The sequence below is a fragment of the Squalius cephalus genome (assembly GCF_949319135.1).
Source record: "Squalius cephalus genome assembly, chromosome: 3".
NCBI classification, from domain to species: Eukaryota; Metazoa; Chordata; class Actinopteri; order Cypriniformes; family Leuciscidae; genus Squalius; species Squalius cephalus.
This window is the reverse complement of record NC_137124.1, coordinates 28,227,593-28,239,682: the sequence shown is the minus strand read 5'-3', so window position 1 is coordinate 28,239,682 and position 12,090 is coordinate 28,227,593. Positions and strand designations below refer to the sequence as shown.

The 12,090-nt window shown below is 35.9% G+C and overlaps 2 protein-coding genes across 8 annotated transcripts in view; one reads left to right on the top strand and one right to left on the bottom strand.

The window, feature by feature from the left end:
- Positions 1 to 6,415, top strand: part of rnf32 (ring finger protein 32) — a 28,367-nt gene extending 21,952 nt beyond the window's left edge. The window contains exons 4-8 of the mRNA XM_079865225.1: positions 1,889 to 1,921; positions 2,047 to 2,171; positions 2,265 to 2,373; positions 3,777 to 3,950; positions 6,103 to 6,415. Of these exons, the coding sequence (XP_079721351.1) occupies positions 1,889 to 1,921; positions 2,047 to 2,171; positions 2,265 to 2,373; positions 3,777 to 3,950; positions 6,103 to 6,318 (657 nt within the window). The 3' untranslated portion in view covers positions 6,319 to 6,415. The remainder of the gene's footprint in view (positions 1 to 1,888; positions 1,922 to 2,046; positions 2,172 to 2,264; positions 2,374 to 3,776; positions 3,951 to 6,102) is intronic.
- A 49-nt stretch (positions 6,416 to 6,464) lies between these two features.
- The window catches only part of lmbr1 (limb development membrane protein 1), a 41,394-nt gene continuing 35,768 nt past the window's right edge, over positions 6,465 to 12,090 (bottom strand). For 2 of the 7 annotated variants that reach the window (XM_079867412.1, XM_079867415.1), the window contains one exon: positions 9,237 to 11,873. In XM_079867412.1, coding sequence (XP_079723538.1) covers positions 11,788 to 11,873 — 86 coding nt within the window. In that variant the 3' untranslated portion in view covers positions 9,237 to 11,787. Of the gene's footprint in view, positions 6,879 to 6,977; positions 7,064 to 9,236; positions 11,874 to 12,090 lie in introns of those variants that run through there. The other 5 variants (XR_013820675.1, XR_013820676.1, XR_013820674.1 and 2 more) reach the window with 5 other exon arrangements.

Genomic DNA, 12,090 nt, shown 5'->3' with positions numbered 1-12,090 from the left:
AACATAGCTGTTTTGTGAATGAAGTAGCAGTCAGTTAGGTCAGTGTGAGAGGTCAACCAGCCATTTACAGCATCCTGATTCCCCTTTAAGATGCCAGTCACCTTAAGAATGCTGGGAAAAAAGACCAGATGTTCAAAGAAAACAAAGTTGCCTTAGTCACATGTAAATATTAGTTTGAGCATGTGTCTATGTGTTTGTTAATTAGATCTCAGAGTTTCATAAAAAATTTCACATTTCACTAAGATGTAACCAAAAAAACATGGTAGAACATTTTAATTAGGAAGAAATAATATTTACTATATTAATATATAGTTCATATTAAATATTAGAATATTATTTTATAGTATTTATTATATTCATTTTAATATAAAATATATTAATTTGAGGAATTATGTATTCCTCAAAACAATTATTATTAGCACAACCTCATTTCTGTTGTAGGGATGAAAACTAATAAGATACAAATACAATAAGGTGAGAAGAGACTTAAGTAGATCAGCACTAACAAGAATATTGAAAATAGTTGATTTGAGAAATATTAATATGATATGAAATATAAAGTTCTGAAGTATTACATTTGTCAGGGTTCGTACAAGGTGCTTGAAGTACTTGAATTTGACCTTTTGAAATTTAAGCCTTGAAAAAATGTTTGAAACCTGAAATTGATTTAAAAAAAACAATCTTTTCACGCAAAATTAGCACTGCTTATGCTAAATGTCTCTTATCTATATCAGTTGTATAGATAAAGAGACATTTCGCATGGCTATGAGCGTGATATTGCTCATATATTTCCAAGTATATGATAGAGCTTTCATTCTTCAGGTCAATCATAAATTCATGTGAAATTTTTTTTAGGTTGAACAAGGAAAGCGATATCTTTGTCATAGTATCCTTTCAATCGTTAAGGGGATTTCCCATGACTGGGACAGCGCTGGACAATATCTCTATGAAGTGAAGCGTCAGATTCAGCTTCACCCCGGAGCCACTTTGCTTGTCAGTTGCACCTTATAAGGTGTTGTTCAAAGTTAAAATAATATCCTGGTTTACAACCTTGCTTTGTTCCAGAATGAATCAGTGTTTTTTTAATGAATGGTTTAACTCACTCTTAAAGTCCCTGGCTGCCACCTACTGGCATAACGACGTAACCTGCACTGAAATAGTTGATCAGACAGTTTCTCAATACCAAGCATGTCAACATTATAATAGAGAATATTAATTATTGAACAATAATAGCCATTCTAAAATATATATTATTAAATAAGTTGAAACTTGTATTTTCGATACCTTATATCTGTAATTTGTAAATGTATAATATAATACATAATATAAATATATAAATGTAATCAAATCCTTAAAAAACAATATTTATACTGCAAACAAGTCATTAGATTGCAATATAATTGCATTGTTTGTAATTATTTACAAAGCAATCCTTTACTTTTTACTAATGAAATCCTATGTTTTCTTCTGTTATTACATCTTGTATAAGAAGTGTATGCCCACTTTCTATTGCTCTTCTATGCAATGAAACTTCTAGGGCTTTGTTAATGTTCCCAGTTCCTACCCACAGTCATTGCATATATTCACTGCACTTTATATATGCTCCTAGCTGGCGTTTCTGCTGGCTTACCATTCCAGATTAACCTTGCCACCTTGTTCAGTTCATTATCATGCAGTATTTATTGAGAACTCTTTTCAGCCTTCTACACTCTCACAGTACATCAAAGCACTGTTTTATGGCAGAGTTTAATAGGTATAGATATACCAGTGAACAATGTACAACACATGCTACATTTGGGAAAACATTATACTAGATGATTTTATTGAGTCGCTCCTTAAAATAGTCAGGACAGCATGTTTAATGATTTTTCTTGTGATGTTTGTATAGGTGCTACTATCCTGTTCCCATGTATTTCACAAAGTAAGTCATCACAGATCCTTCCAACATCATGAATTGAATTGTCATGGAGCTTTAATAACACCTTATGGGAATCACTCTGAGCGATGGTGATTTGGTGATTAGCCCATTTGTGCCACCAATTTCAGGTGTGTCTGAAGTCTTTTGAGAAGTTCTCAGGCAGGAAGAGCTGCCCGATGTGCAGGAAGGAGCAGTATGAGACAAGGGTGATCTATGATGGTGCTCGGCTCTATCGAGAAAAGTGTGCTCTCAGGTAAAGATGTAGAAGTTCATGAGGTTTGACAATCTACATTCATCTAAATAGCTCCCAGGTCTCTTAAATGAACTTGTGTTTCAAAAATCTCAGAATACAGGCTTTCTGGCGTGGCTACCATGTTCGCAAATGGTACAGCAACATAAGGAAGCACGTACCTCCGAAAGACCAAAAATTAAGACGAAGATTCTTTGAAAAAAAGGTAACACTAATTGAGACACTTTGACACTCTTCTATTCAATAGCGTTTTTTTAAGTTGATTAATTAGATTATTGTATTCATATATTTACACTTTTCTTGTTCGTCTGTAATTTTGTCATTTGTTATTGATTATTCTGCAAAATGAAAATCCAAATGAAAATAATTCATTTTCTACAAGATTTGTGAACAGTTTAAAAAAGAAGTCTTTTCCTGTTATTTTCCGTGGCGGTTTCATGAACCCTTTGACCCTTCAGAGTGCAGGATACTGATAGCAGGTGAAAGTGGTTAGAGGCTGTTGGTCAGGGACCTCACTGACACAGACGTCTGTTCTTGCAGCCCCCTCATTATCCCACAGCCCAGGGAAAGCAAAGGTTGCCATCTAGTGAGGCAGCAACTGTCAAGTCTTGGTTACGGCTCTGGAGCTGACAGCAGGATTACAGAGTCCAAGCAATACAAGCCATATTCTGAAACTGCTTTGAAGAACAGAGTGTTCCGATTCTGTAACCCGTGACAGTATTGTATACCTTTGTGGGATGCCAAATCTATTTGAATATTTTCTCTTTTTTTTTTACATTTGTCTGCTACTAGGGACTCAGTAGCGTTCAGTTGTGATTGCTGAACAACTAATATCCAAATGCTATCTCAGTAGTTTTTTGTATTCCCTAGGAATCAGACCCATAATCTTGGTGTTGCTAGTGCCATGATATAACATTGGCAAAATATTATGTGGACATATTATTTTTGGCATGTTACTTGTGAATGAGTTAGTAGTATATTTCTAGTGCTTGTCTGTGTTTCTCTAGACCTTTGGCACACCAGGAAGCAGTTAACCAGCTAAACAATATGGAACAAAAGAGAGAAAGAATGTAGTATGCTTATCACTTTGCTTTTAGATAGGTTTTCAATCAACAAGTCGCTCTTTTTTTCTTCAGGTACCTCACTAAGTCAACATATTAGAAAGTTAAATTGGTGACATTAAGATTGATTGTACCTGCCCTCTCTTTTCCCTGAATGTGAAGAGGCAGAGTTCACATTGCCAAGTGTTGTTTGTCCTTCTTTAGGAAGGTCTACGTTTGAACTCTGTGGAACGCTTAACGTCTGTTTAATTACTGATCAAATACAGCTATAAAGAAACCACTGATGTCATTCGGTGCAATAGCCGCCACAGGATGTGTGTGTGTGTGTGTGTGTGTGTACCTGTGCATGCTTAATCTTGCAGGTCAGTTTCTGGGATTGTCCAAAAGTTTCCTTCATACATCCATTCATATTGCTATTGATCTGGCTGTTAACATCCTTTCATTGTCAGTGTAAGATTCAGAATTGATTTATGTTATGATGGAACATCAGTTTGCCTTGTCAAGTCTGACCAAAACCCATTTTCGTGTCATTTGTTTCCTTAATCAGTTTCAGGAGATGAACGACAGCTTGGTGCAGTCATGCAGCACAGACGTGGAAGCATTCCTGAACGATATCGATCGATCGGTGGCCATGAGCCACGACATCCTGCGCTGCTTCGACAACAAGTACACGAGTGTTTCTGAAATGGAGGATAAAGACTGGCTGGAAGCTCAAGAGAAGGTTAGGAATAATGCCGCTGCTCCTTCACCTACACATGCAGACGGAGACTGAAATACCAGAGTACCTTTATAAAAGAGCAGCTCGTCAATGCCTCTAATCCCTCTCTGCAGTCGCTCCTCGGTCCTGCCCTTAGCCCGACATGCCGCCACCTGTCCCAAAACGCTCGAGCCGCACTGGCAGCACAGATGTTCCAATTCAACAGTATCAAACCCTCCATGAGATGATTGTTTACCTTGCTAATGAATGAGCAGAAATAATCCACTGTGTTTACTAAAAAACACAAGCTGTGTGGATAATGCACGCCTAGCCTTTCATTACATGCGAGCTGAAGAAAAGATTTGGCATTTCAGTGGGTCTCATTGTTATTGTGTTGAGGCAGCCAATGGCGGTGATCCACTAAAAAAGAAAATGCTCATTTTTTATCTTCTGGATGAGAGGTCGGGAGATAACTTGAGACTCAAACCTAGAGTTAGCAGAGTTCAAGTCAGAACCAACCCATTCCCACCCAGGCAAACAGAACGAACAATTATGAAACGTTCTTGTGCAAAGCAATTGGCCTTCGCTGAATAAAGGAAGCTGACAGTCAGTTAATGATTATGGCTGCACACCTACCTTCTGTTAGACTCAACTGAATCTCAACTGTGATACGAGGTCATAAATCTGCTAATCATTTTCCCCTGATAATGTAATAGGAAAACACTCTCACGGAACGAGGCGTGTGTCTGTTCATGACTGTGACATGGAACATCAGCATTTCAGAGGCCTAGAAAGCAAATGATTCGCTTGTTAACTCAAGGGAATAATAGAAGAATATAGTTTGATAATTAAATACCAAATAACATTACACTACCGGTCAAACGATTGGAATAATTAAGATTTTTTTTAAATGCAGTTGAAAGAAGTCTCTTTCAGCTCACCAAGGCTGCATTTCAATAATACAGTAAAAACAGTAATACTGTGAGATATTATTTCAATTTTATATACATTTTTTCTATTTGTATAGATTTTAAATTGTATATATATATTTTTTTGTGATAAAGCTGAATTCTCAGCATCATCACTCCAGTCTTCAGTGTCACATGCTCCTTCAGAAATCAGTCAATTTGCTGCTCAAGAAACATTTCAATGTTGAAAATAGTTGTGCTGCTTAATAATTTGGAAACCGTGATACAATTCCATTCAAATTTTTCCATTCAAAATGTTAAGCAGCAAAAACTGCGTTCAACATTGAAAATATTAAGATCCATTATTAATAATTGAGTACCATTAGAAATTGATAATACAGCAGCAAATCAGCATATCAGAATGATTTCTGAAGGATCATATGACACTGGTGACTTGGAGTAACGATAATGAAAAATACAGCTGTCACCACGGGAATAAATTCATTTATTATCATTTGTTATCAGCTTTGGTGAACATAAGATACTTTTTTCAGAAATATTTAAAAAAAACTTTATTATTCCAAACTGAACAGTAGTGTATAGATATTTGTCCCACAGTTAACCAGGGGACATCTAGAACAATTTGGCACTAAGCATGGTACTGTCAGATTCATTCATTCTAAGTGATAGTCAGTTTGAATTTTCAGTTAGTAATTAAAAAAATATGTAAATGGATATAGGTCAAAGAGCATTTGATCAATAGATGCATAGCAGCAATTTTGATCATCTTTGAATCTGAATAGCAACTGATTCAGTTGCACCTACTAATTGCTGGTGTCAGTGTCACAGTGGTTTCTTCTTACCAGCATAAATCATCATGCATTTTGAATGGTTATAGTCTCTTAAACGTCAAGAATTGTCCCTGATAACACATTTTATGGGTAGTGGACAATTAATTTTCGATCCTATTAGACAATTGGTTAAATTTGCAAATGGATACTGGATGATATATATGATGTCGTTGACATTTTAGCACCTTCTTGAAAGCAACTGGATGGGTATATATGCATTTTAAGCATTATCACTGTAATTCTCACATAAATCATTAGCAGGCAGCATTACTGTTTGTTCTCACATACTTAGTCTGATTACTCACCGATAATGTTTTCCACTGGGAAGCTCTTTCCTGATACTGAAATTACTTTTTTGAATTACACAATCTCCTAAAAATTGACACTACAAATGATTATTTTTCTTGGTTCCACTAGGCTGTCCAGCGAGGCGTTCAGGACTGCCCCATTTGCCTGAACCGCTTGAGCTCACACAACGGCTCATCGAAGGAAGACAGAAATGTCCTATTATTGTCCTGTTCCCATCTCTTCCACAAACCCTGTCTGCAGGCCTATGAGCTTTTCTGCCAGGAGGTGAAACCCAAATGTCCTCTCTGCCGGTCACACTACGCTAAAATGCTCGTTTTGAATTGAAGCTCACTATATTTATTACGTAGTCCTGATGTTCCAGTGTATTTACTTAAAGAGACTAATTAAACTTCTCCCACATCAGTTAAAATGTGAATTTGAGGTCCTACATTATGATACAGTCCAAAAAAAATGTAAATAAAATAAAAATTGTGTCAAAACCACAAACTTTATTGTAAAACTGAAATTAAATACAAAGTAACCTAAAGATAATCTGAACATTTTGCTTCACAGACATATACAGGAAAAAGAACATTCTGAAAATACATTCACACATGTAAAAGAATCAACAGGCAGAAACAGAAACAGAATTAATCTTTCCGTAGAGCTGAAAATGAGAATTCAAATGAGACCAGACATTGCACACCACAGACATTTAACCTATGATGAACAAACAAGTTGTTTTGGTGTGTAGACAGGCCACTGTCTAGTGAAACGCTGTCTCTCAGAGTTTGACAGATTGATGAACCAAAAATACCACAGCATCCTTGACGTAGTGTGTAGTTTAGTAGCTCAACAATGTCGTACAGACGATGGGATTGAGGATTGGAAAGAGAGATGAACAACTGAAGCAGAAAAACAGAGTATGGAATGAATAGGCTTCGTTTTCTTTCACAGTTAATTCTAGTACATCACTGCAAATGCCTCTATTTTGAGAAACACACCAACTAACACACCAGTCCTTGTGCTGCATAAAGTAGGACCAGGTGTGAAGCCTGGCACAGCAACATCCCTCAAAAAGCCAATTAAACTAAAATAGAATTAACAAAAGAGTAGAATTTAGCATCTTGTCCAGACAGTATTGATAGTTAATGACACAACATGTTCTGGCATTACAAACTTTGTGCAGACAAAAGTGATACAAACAAACACACACACACACACACACACAAAAATTAAGCTTAAAAGCTTACTTCAATGACACAATTATTGACAACATGCACTTATTCCCCAGATATTTTCTTACAAAATATTATTTGTGCAAATCAACAGGAGGAAAAGGTATTTTACGTGAAACTTTGTTAAATCCATGACAATAAAAATACAAAAACAATGCAACATATTGAACCACAGAACCCATTTTTGAGGTGTCAATTTTAAATGACCATTCCACAGGCTTTGTATTCAGTGTCCCTCATTTGAATCCTTCAACTTTCCACAAAATACAATATATTTCTTAAAATGTTTCCTCCCCAAACATTAATATTCCATATCAGAGCCCTGACAGGTTCTTTTGCCTTTGGCCAGTTTGAGTTAAAAAGACGCACCCAGTCGTTTTGGTATGCCATGTTATTGACAAGAGGGAATCACAGTGAATTAGTCAATAAAAAGTTACACACACTTAACTAGGGATGCACCGATATGAAAATTTGGCCGAAATTTGAAAGCCGATAGCCGATATCCGATATATTGACCAATAAATCTAAACCTAAATCCACATTTTTATATAATTCTTGAGAGCCTGATTACAAAAACAAAAGTCTCACAATTAAAAGCCATGTCCCAAGCACTTCAACATAAATCAAACATATACAGTTCAGTAGCCTAGTTTGAACCAGTGCAAGTTTTAAAATGAATTTACACTCCTATGGCCAAATTTCTTTATCCAAAAAAAATAAAATAAAAAATAAATAAATAAAATAAAATACTTCCTAAATAATGCAAACTAGTCATTGGACAACATTACTTGTGTATAAAGAATAAAAATACATATGCCATGTATAAATAAAATGGAATAGCCAACGCGCGGACAATAATGAAATTATTTTAATTAAACCATATTTTTGATGAAAATAATACGAGAGAAACAAAAGTGCTAGTTATTATTAATAATGCATCACTGTTTTTGAAAAGGAAACATCTAAAATGAATATTATTGTTTCAAATAACAGCCTTGCTATTTGAGCCGAGTGCGCTGAAGCTGAAAAGCTGAATGGGAAACTAAAGCGCTTTAAGCCTACATGAGATTAATCAGATATTTATGCTACATAAACATAATATTACAAATTATATCTGCACAAAATGATGCAAATGCACAAGTGAACATGAACTAAGTTATGTGCTAGTATGAATATGTAACTCCTTGTTGAGGACACGCTCTACCCGCAACAACGCGCTGAAACATGGCAACTAAACCCAATGAATTCACAACGTTTATTTACAATAGTGTTCTTCTCATTATAATGTTATGTAATATGACAGTCCCAGTCATAGTTATTATTGTCATGCATTGCTGTTTAAGCTGCACGTGCTGAAGCTGAAGATGATCACCGGCACGCTTTACTAACCCCTTAATTCTTAACCAAATGCATCCTACATGAGATAAATCAGATATATACACAAAATAAACATATTACAACTTATAATTGCACAAACCAAAAGGCTGCGGATGCACAAGCAAACTTAAAGTCACGATGAAGGTGTAACTCTTCTGTGGATGCGCTTTTCCTGTAACAATACACTAAAACACGGGCGTACAAAGAATTTCCAACATTCTTTCACAGTTTTGTTCACTTCTCATTATAATTTTATGTAGCCTATATGACAGACTTGCGCTGCACATGTTCCTCTTAACGGTGTCCTTTTCAAAGTGTTTCCAATCATATTTCAAGCGATTCAAACCCATCATGGCAAACAGTGCGCATCTGAAGTGTCTCAGATGAAGGAAATAATACATTATCGGCTTTAATCGGCCAAAATTTCGTATCAGGTCGACAACAATAACATTAAAAAGGATCATATATCGGCCGATACCAACATGGTGGCTGATATATCGTCGTGCATCCCTAACAGTCTGTCTCACTCTTTCACTCATTTACACATCTCACAGCTCGTCTCCTCACTACCGGACAACAGGAGACGAAAACGGAAAAAAGCCTAGAAAGCCTGTTTAAGGCATCAGAGGTGATTTTTTTTTTTTTTTTAACAATAAACAAATGCTGAGAGACTAATTGTCTGGCCTTTTCCACAAAAAGCATAGTATGAATGAGGCTCAAGAGCCTGTTTCATATCTACATTCTACAAAAATAAAAAGAGAAATATACTGTATATACATGTACATACATAATTTACATTAGTATGAGGCTTGTCATAGTTAAAGAGACAATGAAGAGTAAACATGATGTCTATGCAGCTTTACATCAAATGTTCTTTTTATGGTCTACATATTCTTTTTAGCCTGTTGGTTTTGTCCTCAGAATGGGAATGTTTGGAAACTATACAGAGCATATTGTACAATAAATGTGTGACCAGTAACATTTCAACAAAGTTAAAGTTAAAGCAAAATAATAATATAATAAAAAAAAAGTTTCTATGACACTGTATTTCATTGCTGCAAAGCATTTCATTGCCCTTCAATAAGTCCTGCTGCTTTCTACTGTCTCAGCTCGGACTTCACATTCATTTCACCGCACAATAAGCTTTATTAGGCATGTAACCGACTCGTGTGGCTCTGCAGTCCTGTTTCCACAGCCTTTATATACATGATCCTACATAATGTAAGAGTGTCACCTCTAATCTGCATATGCCAGTAATTCACAAGGCCAAACAGGCTAAGCTGGCCGAAAATCCAGCAGGAGAGAGAGTGGAAAAAACGTTTAATGTTCATGGATATAATAATCTTCCATTTGCAAAAAGCAAAGCAGCCTCAGAGGTACAGACTAGATGTTTGAAGGCTGTTTTGCTAGTGATGCTGAAATAAGGCAAACAAGCTCTGCAGCGATAACCAAGTTCAAAGGATGTATGTACTGGTTATATGCTCTCCCAACAAGGGAAAAAAAAAAAAAATCACTTTGTGTAATACATGTAGAATAGCATAGTATCAAAGGTTGTGGAGGAAGTAGCAGCAGATTTGAGAACAGGAATCTTAATCCCAAGATTGTGCCTCACCTTCCCCCAAAATATTTGGTGCATTTTTACTATAACAACAGAGAAGAATCTCTCTACAGTCATTTAATTTTTGTTGCCTCCCTAATTCTAGACTATTGTACACTACAATCCATTTAATGTGTTAAATCATTGATGTGATATTACCGAGAGTGAGTGGCAGGTCGAAACATTCCTAAACACAATCTGCCGCAACCAATTCAAGTAAACACAACAAGATATTAAGCTGGTTGTTGGTAGTGACTCAAACCCATAATGTCCACTTCTGAACTTTGCCTACCGATGGAATCAAGAGCAATTGCAGTGCAAATAGAAATTTGGCAGCTAGGATCCTCCACTGATAGTAACATTCCAATACTACCCAGAATATGCCAACATTTTGAGTAAGGCACACGTTTGGGGAGTTTCCTTGTCAATTCCCATTACTTAATTCTGTCACATCCAACAAACCTGAATTGTCACAGTACAGCATGAGGAAACAAATCATAATGCTTCCTCATTTATAATTGATCATCTAATAAATAATAATTGATCATGTATGCATAATTGAATGTAAACATATTCAATGGCAGACACAGAATAACAATACTTTATACGTCAAGCAAGACATTTGACAGATATGGACCAATTCTGACAATCAAACTTTCAGAATATTTGTCAGAATATTGGGCGATCACATTTTGCTTGTATATTATCATGAACTGATTTTGTAATGAGTGCCATTTTAATTAGAACCAGTCAATTTGGTATTCAAATATTTGAAACTATATAAATGTTAAGTAACACTCACTGCAGCAATTTCTTTCCCAGCGCCAAACTTCAAAGCTCTGCAATTCTTAAGGTAATATAGTTTAATATTAGCTCTAAGATTACATGTAATAATGGCGTCTCTCCAGTCGATAGCAACAAAGTTTATATTTCATGTGCGTGCTGTTTTTACGTGAACTGCTCTTGTGGCCTAAACCGGTTACATGTAACAAGTTCTATTTAACTTAACAAAATACTGTTCAAAAAAATCTGGGCACAAAATCTACAATAATTCAGGAGGAAAATGATATGCCCTAAATGAGACTAATGCACGGTTCATTGCATGTGAAATTCAATCAGCTTGGCAAACAACTTAATATTTCCACTAATCAAAGAGAAAGTATTGATGATAATAATAATACCCCATTGAAGGGTGCAGTCAAGAGGCCTTTTAGATGTGCAGGTCAGCATGGAAATAACATTTTCTCACCTGAAATAAAAGCATTTACAAGCTGATCAACAAACATTGACCAAAATTAAATCATTGTGAATCTCAGATTGGTTTCAGCTGGAAGGATTCTGCAGTGAGTTTCAGTGGCATGTACAACTGTATAGTAGATTGACTGCTCACATGAGGTGATGGACACATTCCACACGTCAGGTAAACACTTGACACTAGAAGCATCTCACATTAATATCTTTTCCTAATGATCCCTTTTCTATTATTAAATTTTTTTTTTAAGTTTTTAATGCTTTCTGACTGTATACCGCTATATTCTTAAAATGAAAAAGCCAACTGTATACACATACGCGTGTTTGTGTGAGAATGTCTTGATTTTTCTATCACAAAGTTTTCTGATGCCCGTTGACAGCATGTTTCCCTGACTCTGTATCCGTCGTACTGTTTGACAGATTCAATTTATCCAGACCTGAAACCAAAGAAGAAGAAAAAAAAAAAGAATTTGAAAGATTCAGATTTGATCTCCTCTTCTCTCACTCTCTCTCTAATAGACAAACTAGCATTTCAGACCCCAAAACTACAGTAGCCTATGCATCATCAATCAGTGGATTGCTCTGAATACAAACAGACAGAGACATGAGTCCAACAAAAGAGATGTAGAAAACAGGAATGGGGGGAAAATGTAG